Here is a 20,605-nt window from a genome sequence, read left to right on the forward strand (position 1 = left end):
GCGGCGGGTGGCGCTGCGGGCGCAGGCGGCTTCTCCGCCGGGCGGCTGCCGCGGGCCCCGCGTGCTGTGAGCGGGCGCAGCCTCCCCTCCCGCCATGGCGCTGCTGCTGGAGCTCCTCCGGCGGCTGCTGCGCTGTCTCGGCTGGCCGCACCACCAGGTGAGCCCCGGGGGGCGCGGGGGGCTGCCTCTGCCCGGAGAGCTGGGGGTCTCGCCTGCAGCCGCTGTGGCTCTGCGGAGGGAGGGTCGGTGGCGGTGGGGCGGCTTCAGCGCCCTCCTTGCCCATAGCCGGCTTTGTCGAAATACGCTGCCCACACGTGGGGACGCGTGGGGTCACTGCCCTGACACGGCCGGTCAGAGTGGCTCTTTTTGCCCTGAGCTGAGCGTAGGAAAGTCAGTAGCCTTGGCTGCTCGTGCTTTGCTGTTTTAAGTAAAAGGCTACGTGCCCCTTCCCAAGCAGTAGTTAATCCTGTGTGTTCAGAGACGTGGGAAAGGCGCGGCGTGGGAAGCTGAAAGAGCGCACTGATGCAGTGCCAGGGCTGATGCTGGAGCGTGAGGTCGTGGGCAGCTCCTCGGGGGGGCTGTCAGTAGTGAGGCACTGCTGCAGCTTGTGGTTCCGAGACAATCCTAGCGTTATTTATGGGAAACTACCAGAGTGTCTCCAGGAGTGCTGATTTGGCTGAGCTGTCCTGTTTACTTTCTGGTTCCGTTGTTGGAAGCTGTTGGTTTTTTTGGCAGGCCGTGTTTTTTGAAACTTGCATGTTTGGCAGCAGTATCAGACGTACACTCGGAACATGCCTTCCTTCAGCAATCTCATCAGGAAGGCATTTGCAGCAGTTATATGCTGTCATAAGGAAGTATCAGGCTAAGGTATGTTAAATTTATTTCACTTCCTTGCTAATTGTTCTTTCCCAAGACTTAATACAGATGCATGTAGTTAATTAAATGGGCACTTCTGTCAGTATCTCAAGATATTGGCCTTTGTGCCCCTTTAAAATATTTTGTATTTTGGCAGTGTTTTAGACACTGTCTGTCATACTAGTGTAGACCTCTTTGGACTTCCAGTTTGAGAAGAGCATTGAAAAGTTAGATTAACCAAACTGCATTATATTTAATTACCTGTAACATGAAATTATTAAATAACTTTGATTGTAAGAACTGAGGACTTTGATTTTGCTTCTCAGATTCAAAGGTTTTCCCATTTTTAGGTCACATCTGTTTGCCAAAAAAAGGAATATGGATCTACTCGAAGTGTTGTCCGTAGACTTGGGACAATTCTTTCCTTGGAGCCCTACCCCAGACCTTATTTTCAAGTAAGGAATTTATTGTTGTATGTATACTTCGCCTGTTTGTATTTTCTTGTTTCTTAATTTGCTGATAGCTTTTCTTTTCCTTTTAGCTTGTATAATTGTGTGTTGCATCCCTTATACTCACTGTTTTCAACTTCCTTATAGCACTGTTTAAAAATTTCTTTTGCTGAGGCAGAACCTTCAGTATGTGCCAAATCCAGTTTCCCTTCATAGTTTTTTTTGGCATTGTTTGTTTTTAGTTTGTTCAAGACCCAAGTCCATTGTGTTATGACGAGCAAAGTGCAGCTCCAGCTCCTGGGGCTCCATCACTTGCTGATGTCCTATGGGTGGCAAATGATGAAGGACAAGCATGTACTAGACTTAAGTAAGTAAAAGTGTAAAAAGGATTAATAGAAGTAACTTTTGCCTCTTTTATGGTGTGTGATTTTGTGGTTAAGCTTGTTTTTGTTTTTTCCTAACCTTTTCTAGAAACAATTTGGGCTTTTTGGGGGGAGGCGGGCACTTCCTCCTTACTTGAAAATTCTTACTATGTAAAGCATTCTTTTCTGAAAGATTTTTCAAATTCAGTCTTCTCTTTTCTTCTCATAGTAGTATGTCAGGTGCATTACTGGTACTTTAAATGATTTTTACTCACTAAGTATTTTGTGAGGGAGGGAGCTGGTTGTTGCAGTATACTGTAAGATTATTCCTATCTTTTTGATAAACTTTATAAATGGGAAAACAAGAAAAAATATTTAAATGTCTCCTTTTGGCTTAGATTTTGACAATGCTATGTGTAAGCTTTGATGGTTGCTTTGATGGAAAACCAAGCATAATTATTTTAAAAATTTAAAATAATTTTGAATGCGGTTTATGTAAATGTTTCTAGCTTTTACAGAGGGCTGAAGGAAAATATTTTTACAAATTACAAAATACTTCTGGTACAGTGAAATGAAAAATTGTCCAGAAATTTGCGGACACAAATAGTATACAAAAACTTTTGTCTTCCCTCCCCCCCACTGGAGAAGAAATAGAAAGTTGTCTTGCTGTTCCTCTAAAGATCTGTTCAAAATCAGAGGATGAGTTAAAGCCAGAAGCCAGATTAAAATGTGGACACTCGTCTTGTACTGCATCTGTATAGGACAACGTAATTCTGCCTCATATTGGCATTTGTTTTTCTGTGATCTTTGTGCTGCTTGCCAGTAATGAAAATACAAGAAATTGATTAATTCAAATGACACACACTTCATTGGAGAAGTTGGATACAGTGTGCTTCATCTTATGTTTCCTGAAGCGTTATTGTTGAATTATTAAAGTTTGTTTGTAACAGCTGTAACATACCAGAAGAACAGAACGTTGTTGAAAGAACAAAAAAATCCTGGCCTGTTTTGTCCTGCTCATGCTGCTCTTTAGCTGGTCAGATTCACAGAACTATGACAGTTCATTCTTTTGTTGTTTCCATTCTTTGCTCCTCCTCCTCTTCTGGCTCTGTGGAATGTTTTTCAAGAACAGCTATTCTAGTTGATATATTTTCCTTCTCAAGCAGTGTTTATAGCAAGTGTTTTTTGGCAAATCAGAAAGCAGTTCTGCAGGTCTGATTTAAAGTAAAAGGATGTTTAAAATAAGGGAAAAGGTCTGAGCTTTTTTTCAATCAAAGCTTAGTGCATCTTAAGTGAATCAGGTAAATTTAATTTTTTTTCCATGTTTCATGATGAAATCCTGGTAGTTTGATTTTATACTTATATTTTAAGTTTATTTCTGCAGGCACAGACTTGAATTATTTTTTTTAATTAAAACCTGAGATATATAGCACAATTTTCTAATGCTGTCTTTGGCTATAGTAGCTTACAAAAGATGAGGTTCTTGTTCTGTAAGTCTGTATTACACCGTATTGTTGTTGAGTACATTTTCTCAAAGGTTGTAACTGCTTTGCTGCTTGCAGTGTTCATCTTAGAGTTTGATAAATGACTAAAATTTCTGAAGCCTAATTAAGAGATCATTGTGCTTTGACTCTCCTGCCTTTCATATTCATGTGGGGAGAAGGGAGAGACACTTTACAGTGTTAGTCTAATAGTTACTGAATAATCACAACTCAATCTTACTGTATGACGTTATGGTGTGTAATTATCCCTGAGATAATTATCTGACTAATTCTTATGATGACTTTGTAAGGATCTGCATTGTACTTGAGCAAAGAGAGACTTGAAACATTTTAAGAGTTATGAGTAGTTAGAAGTGTAGTTTGCTTAAATAGTTTGAAAAGTTAGGTCTTGCTGAATAATGATAACTTGCTTGAAGAGCCCGAGTAGTTTTGAGGTTTCCATTGTTGGCTGAGCCTTTTGAAACGGTGTCTTTTTTTCCTTTGTAGGACTGAATTGAGGAGAAAAGAGAGAAGTACAGCTCCTCTTGACCTATATCCATCAATGCAGAGCATTCCGAAAAACAGCGCACAAAAAGACGGTGTTGATCAAGCAGCGCTCCAGAAAATTTCTGCGCTTGAAGATGAGCTGACCTTTCTTCGTGCTCAGATTGCTGCAATTGTTTCAGCACAGACCTTGGGAAGCACTTCCTCACGTAAGCCCTTCTGGTTTGAAGCAAACCAGTGTTACTTTTTTTTGCTTTAGAGCTTGCCATGCATGATATCGGTAGAGAACACCTGTAATTTTTCTACCTGAAGATACACCAACTAAATTTACTGAATATAATATTTTGTTTTTCTTTTCGCTATTTGGTACACTTTCTCCTTTCTATTTTGTTGTCTGCTTGCCAAGTTCAAATGCAATTGATCCTAAGCTTTATACTCTTTTCCATGTTAGTGAAGGAACTTAGTAACATCACTATCTGTAGGCTACCAATAACTTTAAAAATGTTACAGGCTATTAATTGTCCCTTTGCAGTTTTGCTCTGCTTGTAACAAGTTACCAAAATAATGGGTAGAGAACGTATTCTAAGTCAGTCAGGTTGGGGCTTTAACAAAAACAAATGCTACAAACAGATGTGTCCTAGGTAGTTGGTCTCCAATATGCACTACTATCTTGTGACCTTTTTTTTCCCTTAAAAGTCTTGAGTCTTAGTTGTCTTACTTGCAGACTGACTCCACTGTGGTTGCTGAAATACTTGGACTGGTGTGAGGTAGTTACGTTGTTGTGACGTTGTGAGGCACTTCTGTGATTCAGCTTTTCTGTTGGGTCTTCCTCTGTCTGTTCTCCATTGCACTCAGTATTCTATTTACATGTTTGGTGGTTATATTTTGCTTCATATAGGTTATTGTAACTTCTAGACCGTTGATCACCATATGTAGCAGCAGGCTGCTTTGCTGATTTATCTAGCGACTAGATTAAAGACACAAGTAGAGAAAATCAGAGCAGCACAAGACGCCTCAGATTCATTATTTCATGTATTCTGAATTTGTGGGTTTGAAGTAATGTTCTTTGTTTTAAGTTTGGTTCTTCTGTGTTGTATGTGCAAGGTGTGTAAGAAAGTGCTTTCAGAGGGCAGTCTTATCTTGACTTAAAACTGATTCATCCTGGATGTTAATATATGTTGTTTTTCTACTCTAACTGTATCCAGAAGCCTGTAAAACACTCAGCACTCCAGATGGATTTTACCCACTGCCAGCCATGACTTCTACGCCACTGTCCGTCTCTCACAAATGTAATTTTGTAATTCCCTCGCCTCCTCCACTTCCTTCTGCTGCACCATCTGGTGTTGATGCTAGTAATTCTGCACTGGGACTTGTAAAACAACGCCGAGCTGCAAGAAACAGTGATTCAACTGCAGTTGACAGTACTGATCTCCAGAGGACAAAGAACATTCCCAGTATGATGGACGTTTTGAAAGACCTAAACAAAGTTCAGTTGCGAGCTGTTGAGAGGTAGGTTGGATTGGATGTGCATCTCAGCAAGCCAAGGCTACCTAAGCATCAACAGCACTTCAGTAGCACCAGAGAATACCAATCATTTCAAGAGCAGCTACTGCTGGCAAACTGAAGTTGGCAGCTTCTGAGTTCCAAGTGTGGAGTATAAGATACTTGTGACATGGCTTTTAGATGCATTTAAAACATGCTGACTATCACAGCATTTAAAGCTACTCTGCTGTTTCAGTATGCAAATCTCAAGCTGGTGTGGGGAGGTGAGAGGTTGTTTACAAGGTTGCATGCGCAGTCCCAGGAAATTGATCTGAAAAAATAACCGTTCTGGGTTTACTGTGAAAGGCCAAAGCCTCAGGGAAATTTTGGAAAACTACTGTTAGTGTACCCAAAATATCCTGGTTCAAGCTTTGAAGTGTTAATGAAAACACATGCTGTATCATTTATTGGAAATATCTCATAAATTTGTATTTCAATACTGTAGTTGGATTATAGATATTTTTAGTGGTCAGCTGTTTTGATGGTAAGTGCAGTTGACTTGTAACAAAAATGTTTTACTAAAGACTGGAACGCCTCTTCTGGTCTCTGCAGTGCTAGGTGTAATAGAGATTACACCTTTAGAGTTCTTTTCTGAACTTCTTGGGTAGAAAAAGTAAGAGAAACTGTGACTATAATGAATATTTGAAGCTCTTAATGGGAAGAATGTCACTTGGCAAAACTTACTGCATTCTAATTTCAGCATTTTCTTAACTGTGAGCTTTATCCCTGAAAATAACTACCACAAAACTTGGGCAAATAATTTACATGCAAATCTAAAGCATGTCTTTATGCTTTTGATGACATTCTCACAGTAAATAAAGCAAATATAAAGTGCACTTAGGTAAACCTGTGTGTTTCCTTTATATATGTTTTTTTTCTATATAATTCCATGTATGGTGAGTGAAGAAAATGAGATGTTCAGGTTGACAGTTTTAATGTCTTGAGCAGGGGCATAATTAGCAGGAAGTGGTAGGTTGTACATCCAAAATGCTTTCTGGGTTTAGGCATTTACCTGTATGTTGAAGTAGAACTTAACTGAATAATGAATTCATATTTTTGGGGGGAGTAATGATGATCAAAGTTGTTCCAATCTTTCTGACAGTAGTTTAATGCGTGCACTGCGAACGGAAGTCCTCTGTTTTCAGAAATTAGAAGCCTAAAGATCCCAGTTTCTACCACCCAAGCACCATCTTACACATTGTTCAAGTGCTCTTGAGGGCTTGTTTTTATAGGAAGTGTGAACTCAATCCTCTCAGGTTTTGTGTTAAGCAACATTTACTGTAACTGCCAGGCTTAGAACTTGGTGATGTCAGTGTGTGTTATTAGGTACAAATCACCAGCCTGGAGACAGCACTTTACCAGCAGAAGTCTGAACACCTCTAGATTTTTCCACCCTGCTCCTGCTAGGTATCTCAATGGTTAGAAAGTCTTCTTATGATCTATTGTCTTGGACTAGTCACTAGCTTCCACATTTATAGTAAGTTTTGGGGTGTAGGTGCTGTTTTCAGTTTTGAATTTAAATGAACTTAAAATGAATAAAATTTAAATTAAATTGTGTTCACAGTGATTATGAAATACTTTGGTGGGACATTCCCATTAACATGCTTTAATATAACTTATAAATGACTTGGTATAAAAACTGCAATTTTGCCTTTTTTTTTTTTTCTCATTATTGATTTGCAGTACTTTAACACTTTGTGTTGATTTACTGCAATTTTTCTTCATGTAACAGCGTTGAGTTGTGTTTTCAGGCTAAGAATGTGGCTGACAAATTGGGTGTAATTGTATCAGTGTATTTGATGAATTGCTTTAAAGTTACGGCGGTGTTTAGGGATTTATTGGATAGGGTGTTTACAGAAGTCGTGTCTCTAGATCAGTCAGCACAGGATTAGAGTCAGGAGACAGTAATTTATTTTTCTTTGTTCATAGGTCTCCTGGAGGTACTCCTCTTTCTAGACCCAAAAAGAGGCAAAGTTCGGATTGGGATCCAGTTGCTCTACTAACTCATGCTCTAAAGCAGAAGTTTGCACATAAAAACTATGATGAAGATGATTCCCTGGACAAAGAAAATCATTCTTTTGATAGCTCTCCATTTTCTAGTCCTGAGGTGCCAGTGGTATGTTTTTATATAAAAATGTGCATTTGTATGCTTGAATTGACTGCTGTTTTCATGGATAGTTGCAGGATTTTCACAAGCCTAGAACTTCTCAAAATTTTCTCAGCCATCAGCCTAGGTAGTTACTTTCTTTAAAGTATAATCAAAGCAGAAAATCTCAAATTGTTTTGGGTGGATTTAGACTGGTCAGTGCACTTCTAGACGTGTAAAGAGAAGAAGCTTAGAAGACTGATTTTAAAAATTCAGCTCATACTTGATTGAACTATGGACATTAGCTTGATGGTACCTGGCAGGTATCCATGCATAGAATTTAAGTAGTTTAATGTGTATTTACGTAGTTACTGACTAATTTTTCAAATAAGGATGTTAGGTAGGTACAGAAAGGTCTGACTAATACACACTAACTTTTCAGAAATGAAAATAAATGCATAGTTTGTAATATTTTTTTTTTGAGTGTAGTTTTCACATGGTTTGAATCTTTATCCAAAACGAGTTGTGATTCTCTTGTAAAGCCCATGAAGAATACAGTTTTTCCTAGAAACAAAGAAGTGGTTGGCAGAGCCTTTAGACTTAAGGTGATTCTGAGCACTGATTTCTGTAGATCAGCCTGTGCCAGCTACCTCAGCTTATACAGTCCAGCAGTGCTGTTGGTTTGTTGTTAGGCATTTCCACAAACCTCAGAACTGCTCAGATGAGATGGATAGAAATATGTGGCACTAATTTAAACTGTCTCTCCGCTTAGTAATTCTGTCTTTTTATTGTGAGAGTGACATAAAAGATTTGGGCTGTGGCGTTTGTTATCCTAACGGAGGGAAATAGTAATGCAGAACTACGGTTTGGAGGCTGCTCTTACATGTGTCTAGCTGTGTTGCTGAAAACTTGAGAAAAACTAATGTGTGTGTGTTCCTCTTGCTAGCTATAATGATTTTATTTTATTTATTTCAGTTGCCACCATGATTTTCCAAGCATATATTTTAGACTGCAGTGTGTCAACAGTTCTGGTGCAGTCTTAATAAATTTCTTTGACTTTTTTTTTTTCCTGAAGGGAAAAATTAAAACATCTTAAAAATAACCATGCTGGTATTTTGGATGCTATGGACTATTGCACTTCATAGCTGACATACCTAATTCCAGATAAAAAGATCAGAAATAGCTCCTGGAACATCTTGTATATGGAATAGCTTTTGTTCCAGGATCTGACAGCTGGATTATAAAGTCCTGGAAGAGAGACTGCTTAAGGCCAGCATGCTCAGGAGTAGGTACAAAAAAAAATGGAATTTTTCTAGTTAAAGCAGAATAATCTTACGAATTTGTAACCAAGTCTCTAATTGTTAACTGTTTAGTGTTTTGAAGAATGGATGTATTTAAACCAATTGCACAGACCTACTATTTCATTCTTTCTATGTTGAGAGAAGTGCAACAACTCTTCCAAAATGTTTTTCTTGTAAACATCTTCTAATTCAGTTTTTGGGTATAGTTTTAATTCTATCCCTGCTCCCCAGGTTGGATGCTGCAGTCTGAAGCCAAATGCAAAACCCAGCCTTACAAGAACTGATGGAGTTAAGCAGGTACCAGCATGGAAAGCAAGAGCTCATATTTAGTGGAGACTTCCAAGGAAAATTCAGTTTGTTTAAGTGGTGGGTCCACTTTGAAACTGCTGTAAGGTGCTGTAACATGTTGTTCTAGAACATATATTTCCTATGCTGTTGAAGTTTGGGTGTTGCAGGGTTTGTAAAATTACCTCTTCCTTCTCTTTGGTTTCTCAGTAGCTAAACTTGTGAATGTGATGCTTTTACAAGAAGCGCAGAACTGAAAGAAGGCTTCCATTGCTATGGAGCAGTGTCTTTGGAACCTGGGAAGTTCAAGAAAGCAGTGTTTGTATGGGGAAAACAAAAATTTATTGCTGTGAGGGCTGAGGTATATGCTCTGTTTGCACTCCAGTGTAAATAACAAGGAAGTGTAAACTTTTTTGTTAGTGTGTTATAACTACTGTGTATAATGGTAATACTTTTTCATGAGAGTGGCATAGTTGCCTTGGTATTCTTGGCAGTTTACTGATGCAACTCCTTATTCCATGTGCAAACAGTTTTCTAATTTATTTTGGGTCAGGAGATGAGCTTTCATGTTTGTGGAACTTTGTGCTGTAATTAACCTGTAGGTCATCTATTAAATGCCTGTAATATGGGGGAGTTGCGTTTTGAGGTGTAAAAAAGACCTTGTAGAGAGATCTGCTTGCACACAGTCTAAATTCCGTATGTAAGTAAATATTAATTCCTATTTGGCATATGCATCTAACTCAGTTTTGTTCACAAGAGCTTATAAAATAAAATTTCCTTTCATATTGTTAGATGTGTGTGGTAGTGGTATTTTGTGTTGCAGACTCCTTTGTATCTTAAGAACTGATCGTATTAGACAAGTTCTTAAATTGAATTATCTAAAACTAATTAAAGAACAGCTTATATTTTTTCCTGCCAAAGTACTTAATGGAGCCACTTATTTACAAATCTATTATGATCCATTGCTTTCAGTAGCTGCCTTCACGTAATCTTTTGTCTAAGAATCCTGATGTATAAAACCCAAATCCTGTCAGACTGTTGAATGTGTTCCTTATATCCTGTGTCTCTATTTCCCCCCTTACTTACACAGAGTAGACTGACAGCTGCATCCTCTCTTACAGCTGAATCTTACTTCCATTGTTGTAAGAAATTAGTGTGCAAATACCATACTTGCATTTTGGTTTTAAAAATTACCTTTTTGACTAAAACTGCAGCTTAAATGACTTGATATATTATGCTTCTAAAATTAAATCCTCTAGGTGTTTATTTCTTCTGGATTAAGTAATTATTAAACTTTATCATACTCTCCCATTCCTTGATTGGTCCATAACCGTTTGGCATTTGCTTTCTTCCAAAATACTCATTTGCTGCTTTTTCTAGCTAAACTTGACAATTGCTCTGAAATCCATACAGAATATCCAGCTCGGCCCCATACTTGGAAATTTTACCCTCTTCCATTAAAGCTCCTCGTTGTCTTTTGTCTGCTGCTCTGGCCTCTGCTGTACAAGGGCAGCAGGGAGCAACAGTGAAGGAAGTTCACGCAGTGCCCGCTGAAGAGTACACAAAGGCAGGTGAGTCCCAGTGAGCATAAGGGCTATGAATTGGCTCCCTCTTACTCAGTACCTGCAGTGTGGTGAGGTGGAACAAGTATCTCCTGGTTTATATCAGCACTCCTAGATCCAGGGGGTTTTGGGGTTTGTGGCCATGCTGTTGTGACTGACAAACAGGATGGAATTCTTTCTTTGAGAGACTGAATTGCATGCAAAGCCCTTGATACTATACTTTCTCCCCTACATCAGTTGCTTTATGTGACCAATAGTTTCTTCTCTTCAGGAAGAACTATTATTTTGGACTCCTTTTGCAGTTTTTCTGTTCTCCCAAGGGTTCATCATTTAACTAGAAGTTTGGCCAACAGGAGCAGTTTGCGGTGAGAATTTTGGCTTTGGAAGTGTCTTCACTTTAGAAGGGACTTCTGAGAAATTTCTCGGTACCTCTTAAGACAATTACCTAGTATCAGAAGCATCTGCAAATTTTAGTGAGCTGTGTGACCCTTCTGGTTGTTGGGATACTCTCTGATTTTTGTCATTCTGATGTGAATTATGCAGTGATACACAGTTTATAGCTGATCTGCTTCCTTGGGGAAAAGAATAAGTCATGGGACGTGACTTTTTTCCCCCATCTACACGTTACGAGAACAGATTCTTTATTTTATGTAGTTCCAGATATAAAGAAGTCTGTGGGTGGCTGTTGGAACCCTGAGTTCTGAGAATTTCAGCCTTTCAGTGCTGACAGACAGTGATCCTCAGAAGCACACTGCATTTGACCTGAAGCCTTGGGAAAGGCTTCTTAAATTGTGAGGTTGTTGCTGTGTAATTAAAAGTTATATCACTGGGTGGAATATGTAGAGATGTAAAAAATTTAGGTTTATGGGATATATGTAACAATATGGAGGATTTTGGGTGTGGATTAACTCTTCTTCTTTTCTCCCTCTTCACAAATCTGGGTGTTCTGGTATTGGGTCAAAAAACCCGCAGCGTGGATCATGAATAGTTAGTTATTGGATTATAAATAAAAACAAATTACTTGGCTTTCCATAACTGGGTAATTTGGACCTTAAAAGACCTTGGAAGTTAGAACTCAGGGCCATTTTCACCTTGTTAACTTAGAGGCACACTCTGTGCAGCTGTAATATAGGTAAGATATAATAAACATCTAAGTCCGAAGATAAACTCCTGGTCTCCTATATTTTAATTCGAACTCTGAGTAAAAGAACTCAGGAAACAGAGTCAAAGAAGAAAAGAAACAAAAAAGAGAAAATTAATAGGTGGCATCCGGTAACATCGGACAGTTTTCAGTGCTAAGACGTTCCAAAGCTTCGGAATAGTTAGTAATGAAAAGTTCGATCACTCGTTGCAGACGTTTTTCTTTCAGAACTGATGGAAACCTGGCTTTGTCATCTAATTTTCTTTGACTAAGACTTCTGTATCAACAACTTGGAAGCAGTTTTAGGTTCTCTGAAGCTTCCCGTGCCCACCTGGAATCCATTCCCTGTTTTACCTACAAATACCCTTGTTTGCGTAAGGTCCCTGAGTGAATTACTCTGTCACAATGCAACTCAGGAGTTGTACTATTGATCTGGGAGAGGAGGAAGAGAGTCAGGAACATGAGTCCTCTATTGGTCTGCTGGAACAATCTTGTGAAAGGTTGTGTTTTCTTATCACTGGAGAAGTCCGAAAAATTTAATTTCCTACCACTCCCGGTGAATTTTTGGGCAGGATGTCTTCCTTCAGGAGATGCTGGGGTGGTCACTGGAATGAAAGTTGGCTTTGTTTTTCTACTAGAAAGACTTTAAAAGTATGTATGTTATGTCCAATTTTCCAGCTGATAAAATTGAAACCAGAGTAACTGTTTCAAATGTTTTGAGTAAGAAGGGTAGAAGGAAAAGTATAATGCAGTCCTTTAAAAACATTACTACAGATTTTCTTCGAGGGGATCCTAAAAGATTTGAGTTCTCTATCAGTGAGCTTCCCATTACAAGGAGACTAATGAAAGCAATCACCTGACAATTACTGTCAGAATATCACTGCTGACATACTCCTGTAACATACCAGACCTATCCAGATACTGCTTGTGAGGGACAATTAATCTGATACATAATCTCATATCTATTAATTATTATATTAATATATAATTAATCTATATAATCTCTCTGTATGTGTAGGTACAGAATTTTTGGATAAAGGCAGAGCAGAGAGTGTGCAACAGTATTCACTGCCTTCGGTCTATTTTTCTTGTCAGGAAAGACATTGTCCTTTAGTCCCACCTAAGTAGTAAAATGGTATACGGGGTTCTTGCAAAAGCCAAACTGACAAAGGGAACCTGCTAAACAAGTTAGCCTTAAGTTACTGATCAGATGCCTTGGGGAAAGGAAGTTCTGCAGGCCAGACTATTGAAACAGCTGATGTCTCAGTGTTAAGCGAGGTCTGCAGCCAAATTTCACTTCAACTTATGTGAAATGTGTTTGCCAGTGATTGTAGGTACCTCAGAGATATTTATCATCCTGATTCCTCTACCAGGTCCTCAGATCCCTATGCGATTTACCAGTACATTTTTCATAGTGACACTGACTTCAGCTACATCTGTATTACCTTCTAGGTTTATCTGAATAATCAATTAATTGTGTGGGATATTTTAGCACATTGTTGCACATCTGTGTGAAAGTGAATAGTTTACAGTGGGGAAGGTGCCCTGCTGTGGCTGTTGTGTGCAGACAAGAGAAGGACTGGTGGGTGATGTGATGATTGGTGGCATCTTGGGCACAGTAATCACAGAACACTAGAGTTTTCAGTTCTCAGAGAAGTAGGGAGGGGAGTCAATAGAACTGCTATCCTGGACTTCTGCAGGACAGACTTTGGCCTGTCTAGGAGAGTCTGGCTGCGTGAATCTCTTGGGAGGCAGCCCCAAAAGGCAAAGGAGTCCAGGAAAGATGGACATTCTTCAAGAAGAAAATGCTAGTGGCAGAGGAGGAGGTGGTTTCCATGGACTCAAAGATGAGCTGGTGTGGAAGACCAGCCTGGCTGGACAGGGAGCTTTGGCCTATGACCTTTGGGAGAAGGGGCTGGCAACTCAGGAGGACTACAAGGATTTTGTGAGGTAACTCAGGGAGAAAATTACAAGGGTCAAAGCCCAACTATAACTTAGTCTGGCTACTGCAGTTAAAGGCAGTAAAAAATGTCTATAAATACATTAGTAATGACAGGAGGGCCAAGGAGAAGATCCTTTTCAGGATGTGGGGGGAAACATAGTGACAAAGGATGGAGGAAGAGGCTGAGGTACTTAATGCCTTCTTTGTGTCAGCCTTTAATAGCTAGACCACTTGTTCCCCAGGTACCCAGCCCCCTGAGCTGGAAGACAGGGACAGGGAGTGGAATGAAGCTCCCATAATCCAGGGGAAAATGGCCAGTGACTTGCCGCGACACTTGAGCATGCACAAGTTTATGGGGCCAGATGGGAATCTACCCAAGGTACTGAGGGAGCTGGTGGAAATGCTCACCAAGCCACTTTCCATCATTTATCATCAGTCCTGGCTAACTGGGGACTTCAGTAAAATGTATGACAGTTTCCCACAGCATTCTCTAGGAGAAAGTGGCTGCTCATGGCTTGAATGGATGCATTGTGAAAACCTGACTGGATGGTGAAGCCTAGACAAGAGAGTGGTGGTGAATAGAGCTATGTCCAGCTGGTCACTAGTGGGATTTCCCAGGAATTAGTCCTGTCTTTATCTCAATGTGGGGATTGAGTATGTTCTTGTTAAGTTCACAGATGACACCAAGTTGGTTGGGAGTGTTGATCTGCTGGAGGGTAGGAAGGCCCTGCAGAGGGATCTGGACAGGCTGGATCAATGGGCCAAGGCCAATTGTATGAGATTCAACAGGACCAAGTGCTGGGTCCTGCCCTTGGGTCACAACAGCCCCATGCAGTGCTGCAGGCTGGGAGCAGAGCAGCTGGAAAGCCACCTGGCAAAAAAAAGACCTGGGGGTGCTGGTTGGCAGTGGCTGAACATGATCCAGCATGTGCCCAGGTGACCAAGGAGGCCAGTTGCACCCTGGCCTGTATCAGGAATAGTGTGGCCAGCAGGACCAGGGCAGTGACTGTTCCCCTGTACTCAGCATTGGTGAGGCCACACTTTGAGTTCTGTGTCCGGTTTTGAGTTCCTCACTGCAAGAAAGACATTGAGGTGCTGGAGTGTGTCCAGAGAAGGGAAATTTAATTTCGAAGATCTGAAGATAAAGTATGGAGCTAAACTAGCAGGAATAGGATACCTGCTGTAAATTGCCAATATATAAAGAGGGAATTTTTTCATTATTTCTCAAAATACTTTGAAGTATGAAGCTGAAGTCACTCTGTGTTAACAGTATAGCAAAAAGAACAGGTATTTTATAGTTGTATAGAAGAATTTTTGTAAGAAAAGGAAGAATCTTATAAAGTCATAAATAGTGGATGTGTTGTTAGAGTAATTTGAGTTATGTAAAAAGAAACATGACATGAATTAATGCTTGTATCTGTTTGTGTAAATGATTCTGCTTTTGTTTCTTATAAATTAGCCAAATATGAAAGGCACAATCTGGAAGGGTCTTTGACAAGCTTGCTGTTTGTAGATGTTTCAGTGGTTTAGAACAATGTCCATCATGCTCCATAGTTATGCCTTGAAACACTTTGTTGAGGAACTCAGTCTTGAATTGTGGTGCTAGTTATGGCAATATCTAAAACTGTGTTGTGAGTAAACGCTAAAGACAACAGCTGTCCTTCTACTTCAGAGAAATTTTGCACATTCCAGTATTATTTGGCTGTATTATTTACAAATTTTGATTATAATAATCAAAAGGCCCTTCTTTTGGTATTCATTATTTTCCCCAATAATCCTGCCAGCAGGATCTCTCCTTCTGCATTGGGAATTTGAATAATTGGTTTGGGGTTTTTTTGCACACTGAAAGAAAAGCAGCATGGTGCTTTTGTTCCAGCTATGTTTCTAGACCTCTTTTACATTTTCATTTCTGCTTACACGTTCACCCACCCTGGAAAGCAAAAGTAGGCTTTAAAAACAGCTTATTTATGTATGTCATCAAGACTGTTCAGACTTTCATTGTTGTTGGGATGGATTTATTTTTACCTTTTGTTTAAGGCTAATTTAGGCCTTTGGTTTCAATGGGACACAGAAGCAAAAGCAGCAGTCTGAATTCTCTCTTTAGGTAACAGAGACTAACAGAGACTACTTTAGGTAATAGCACTACAGTCTGCAGGGGTGGAGCTGGCACTGGTTGCTTTAAACCTCTGATCAGCAATAAATAGATTAAAATACGTTTGAAAATCCTTTAAAATAATTGATATAGAGTTGTTACATTTTGCAGATGAACTGCATGTGTTTAGCCACAAGAGAGCAGTGTCACACCGTGTCTGTGTTGCAAGTCTTTAAAAAGGAATTCTGCTTTGTCAGCATAAAGTCGCACGACAAAATTTTAATCCCTTTATATTTTTATTTTTATAATGATATACACTAAATTGTAGGGGTGGGTGGTTCTGTCTTACTAGCATTACAATGAACTCTATTTATGTGCATTTGGAGTAATAAAAAGTTAACACCTGGCTAGTTTATTCTCTTCACAAATCTGCTATTTCATTTTCTGGGAGAACAGGCTGAAGATTTCATGTGGTGGGTTAGAAAAGAGCTTGACCTGGCAGTAGTTTTTTCCTAAAAAAAATATCCTGTTTATCCCATGTAAAATGGCCATTGGAGGTTTCTCTTTGTGGTCCAGTACACATATCATGAACTCTGCCACAGAACTGCAAAAATTTGTATAAATAACTTCTAGCTTATACAAGTGAAAATATGCTGCTTTTTACTGATTAAAAGTTAAAGTGACTGTGGAGCATAGCGATTCACATTTATTATTTCAGATGAAAGACTATACTGCTCTTCTGTAAACATACACATTCTTTGCTCCTCACATGTACACAGTGACTTGAACGAGTTTAGGTGCATCCATAAATTTGGGTGAGGGGATGTTTGCAGAGTTGGATAAATTTTAACCTTCAATAGTGTCGATCTTCAAAGTGTCAACTTCATTCTTGCTATCTGTGCTTTCTCTTTGGTAGTCTGTATTTTATTTAGTGGGGAAAGTTAAACTGGATTGATTGTTACTGCTTCTCTGTTTCACTTTATAGTTCTCATGCCGTAACACAGCAGCTGTGTTTGCTGGGAGGCAGTTGCCACTGAGCAACAGCTGCTGGTATAAAGGAGCAGTGGGAAGAAATTTAAAGTAAGCTTAGTTTTAGTTTTTTCCTTGTGTTATTGTTGCCTTTTGGCTGTTTGATGCCTTGTCACCTTACAGTTTACAGCCTGTAAGTATTTGTCCTGTTCTTTCTGTAATGAGAACTGTAGGAATCTGTGTTAATAGTTCTGAAATAGCAGAGGCTGTGTGTTCTACTACTGAAGTGAGGGGTTTCTGTCCTGTAGAATATTGGGGCTTTTTAATGTTTATTCTGTTGTTTCTTACTCAATTTTATCTGTCTGGTATTTTACTCACCTTTTTCCATCATCCTTTTTCTAGCAGGTGTTTTTGCTTGACTTACATACCATGTTTGACTGTCATCTACTGGGGCAGACTTGATAAGCCAGGCTGTTTTTAAACTCTTTCCTTGCTTGTAAGGAAGTGTTTCTGAAGAAGTGTCAAGCTCAATGTTCTTGGTTTTAATTTATTAAGTGGGGAGCTCCTTACCAGCATGTACAGTGGGAAAATAATTTGTAACTCACTATTTTGTCATAGTAAACATAGGTAGTTTGAAGGTGTACTTTGGTTTGACTCAGGTGAAATGTGGGCTTTATCAACACGCCCTGTTCCTATCTGCTCATTTGACCACTCCAATATTTTTTTATCCATTTGTTTGCTGCTTCTGTCTGTTCCTCTCATATGCACTATCTGCATGTATAAGAATTCTATTAAGGCTTTACCAGGTACATTTCTGAGGAGTCTCTGTTTTTCAAGACTTCTAGCAAATCCCCAGCCCATCTATTATTTCTCAGTAGTGGCATTGCCTTTTCTTTCAGATTTGAGGAGTAGAGTTTGTATTTAGTATAGTAGAACAATGCAGCTGCTAGTGACACTTATGTCTACCAAATAATCTGCTGTATAACCTAGCTTGTCACTGAACTAGTTTTTGATGTTAAATTAGGTTTTTGAGTTCACAAATAAAAGAATATATTGAAGATACATTGACATAAGGCGAGGAAAATAAACAGAATTCGTGAGATCCCGCTTTGTGCCTTGTGAGCTCTCGGAGCTGTTGCTAGGAGAAGAGCATGGTAACAGTGCTCCAAGCTGGTAGTTGCCTGGGGAACCCACAGGCACTTGAGCTATTTCTACACATCTGTACCAACTCACAATGTTTTTCTTCCATGTACCCCCTTTTTCCTCCTCTCTAGTGCAATAAAAGGCATGGGGGATCTTGTCCACAGGACTAAGTCCTTTGCTATCCTCCAGCATACAGGTCTCACTTACAGTCAAGACTTAGTAGCTTCAAAGAATATGAGATGTGGCCAGATCTTGACTGAGCACCATAGTGGTGAATAGCTGGCCCAATACAGGTTGAGGATGGTGAACATCACACCTGGTAATGGGCCCTGGCACTTCTATTTGGAAGTTGTTGCTGTTTCATTGCTTAAATATGAATCAAAGTCTCACTTAGGAATTGCATAGATTTTAGGAAAAGTGGAATGTATTTACTTAGAAAAATCCCAGGATCACTAATTACCACTGAAGTAATTATCTGATGGAGGAATGAGTTAAACTCTGCTTACTAGAATAAAAAGCTTTGAACTGCAGATGGCTAAGGAATTTAAATCTGAAAATTCTAAAGAAGCTGGCTGAAGGACATATCTGGCCCTTCAGACTTACTTTGAATAAACTTTGCAGTAATACAGAAATTCAGAAAATTGTGTCATCTAAGTTTTCTTTTTAAGAAAAGTGGGGTAAGACACATGACTGTTGGTCAATTGGCGTGTGTCAATTCTAGGCAAAAAAATCGGCATGATAGTATCCATTTGCATGATTGCAAATACTTCGATAACAGGACTGATCTCTTGTGATTGCAGTGTAAAATAGATGTTTTAAATCATCTTTAACAAAAATAGCCGCAACAGAATAGTGTAAATTAAAATATAGCATTTTTATTACCCACAAAGTAGATGTTAAATGGGTGTAGAACTGATTAGCTGGCAGATAATAATAATCACTGAAAGGAAGTGTTTCTACCAAGATTATAGAGAATGGGACTGGGTTAATGCAGTTCCATATTTTTAGTAATGAATAAGTGATAAAATTTTTGGATAATTAAACCCAGTAATTACATAGAGAGAAATAATGAAGATGTGGATGATGGCAAAAAGCCACAATGATAGTGCCATAGCAGGTTAGGTCTTCAGAAGGAAAGTACATTCTAGTACAGGCAGTTGAAAAACTATAAAGCTGTTTCATTCAAACTGTATTATTTCAGAAAGAGAAAATCTGTTTGAATGACCTGATTTGTCTGTGAATGCATGAAGATTAAAAAAAGTGCAAAAAGCCTCTTTCTGTGACAGAGAGAAATGTAATACTAACCAGTTGTAGGAAGTGAAAACTAAAATAATTTAAATGAGAGTGCATTTCAATAATGAGCATGACATCCACAGTGGGAAGTGGTGACTCTTCTCTATTTCTTCTCTGTAGTAGAACCCAATGCTAGTTTGACAGAGACCCAACCATGGAGTGAAACAATTGCCACCTTTTGACAATGGTGCCTTCCTTTTCTTCCTCGTATGTTTATTTTCTAGTCTATTTATCATAGGTTGTCTCAGAAAGAGAACAGCTCTTACTATGATACTTGTTTTACATCTCAAAAGAACTTTTAATTTCACAGAGGAACTTGTGCTGCTCTTGAAGGTGCGAACTCCTTGCTGATATTCAGATATTTAAGACTCTATCGTGAATCTCAGTAAAATTTAAACTTGTAGATGTGCCATGCCAGCTGAAAAATGACATCTGCATTATTATATAAGATGTCCCTGAGAGCAATGTAACACCCACAGGCAAAACTTCAAGCTGTCAAGTAACTCAAGAGTGATGATGTAAGCTCTCCCTTTAAATTAATGACACTGAAGTATCAGAAAGAAAGAACTGCAGTTGGATTGGTAAAGGAATAAAGTCAAAAGAAAAAAAGAACCCAAGACCCCAAAACCCTAGCAACATGTACAGATTTTTTTAAGGCACATGGAGGTGATCAAGTCACTTTTTCCACAAAACCATAGAAGTTGTGCTCCTTTATCAGTAAAGTAAGAGCTGTCCTTTCACATCTAGCTCTCTTCAGGATCTGGGATTATTTTCTTCTTGACCTTTAACATGAATCTGTTATTAAGTTATTTCTATTATAGCAGCTTGTGGTGGGAGCAGTACTGGTGTCCCTTGTGCCATTCCTGATCCACTGGAGCACTCTGAAGTGTAACCACAGTGCAAATAAATAAATTCCATCTCTATCTAGCATTTCTCATACAGCATGACTGTTGAGTTGCCATAGTCAAAATGCCAGATCATTTTGTTAGTGGTTTGTATTTCAAAACCTGTCAACAAATAGGTATTAGTGGAATTGGTCAGAAGAAAATGGAGGCTATTGGTCACACAATTATATTGCAGCATGTTTAGGTCTTGGGCAGATGGAGGATTTGGCAAAGGGCAGCTGAAGTCCAGACACTTCTCTTAGGCTTCATCCTAAGCAAACATTAATAGTGATATTATTGACTGTTCTTTCTTAAAACTGGAAAAGTGAAATGCTCTCTAAAAAAAAAAAAGAAAATATTTCATACCATTGTAAAATATGCTTAATAAAAAAGTGGGATGGGAATTGAAGTGGATCTGAGCCTCAGGAAGCTGTTTCTCTTGAAATCAAAAAGCCAGGCATTATTACAATAAACCCTCCATCATTTTATGTAGGGAGAACACCAGAATTATCAAGGAAGACAGAAAGTAAAAAAAGGGGTTGTGACCTTGCATGTAAGTCCTTGCTTCCACTTAATACCTTTCTGAGTTGCAGCAGTCTCGTAGGCCTCTCTCATGTCTGGCTGACAGCAAAGGCTCACACAAATTTTATTTACTTGCTGTGTTGTCCAAGTGAGCTGTGAGCTTCTTGCTATGGCTCTCTTGCATGAGATATC

The 20,605-nt window shown here is 39.1% G+C and overlaps 1 protein-coding gene across 4 annotated transcripts in view; it reads left to right on the plus strand.

The window, feature by feature from the left end:
- The window catches only part of MTFR2 (mitochondrial fission regulator 2), a 27,214-nt gene continuing 6,609 nt past the window's right edge, over window positions 1-20,605 (plus strand). Inside the window, exons 1-8 of one of the 4 annotated variants that reach the window (XM_032102114.1) lie at window positions 1-157; window positions 736-867; window positions 1,206-1,310; window positions 1,547-1,671; window positions 3,655-3,860; window positions 4,857-5,160; window positions 7,123-7,309; window positions 8,812-9,656. In XM_032102114.1, coding sequence (XP_031958005.1) covers window positions 95-157; window positions 736-867; window positions 1,206-1,310; window positions 1,547-1,671; window positions 3,655-3,860; window positions 4,857-5,160; window positions 7,123-7,309; window positions 8,812-8,910 — 1,221 coding nt within the window. In that variant the 5' untranslated portion in view covers window positions 1-94 and the 3' untranslated portion in view covers window positions 8,911-9,656. Of the gene's footprint in view, window positions 158-221; window positions 868-1,205; window positions 1,311-1,546; window positions 1,672-3,654; window positions 3,861-4,856; window positions 5,161-7,122; window positions 7,310-8,811; window positions 10,437-20,605 lie in introns of those variants that run through there. The other 3 variants (XR_004238781.1, XM_032102113.1, XR_004238782.1) reach the window with 3 other exon arrangements.

The sequence above is a fragment of the Corvus moneduloides genome, chromosome 3 (assembly GCF_009650955.1).
Source record: "Corvus moneduloides isolate bCorMon1 chromosome 3, bCorMon1.pri, whole genome shotgun sequence".
NCBI classification, from domain to species: domain Eukaryota; kingdom Metazoa; phylum Chordata; class Aves; order Passeriformes; family Corvidae; genus Corvus; species Corvus moneduloides.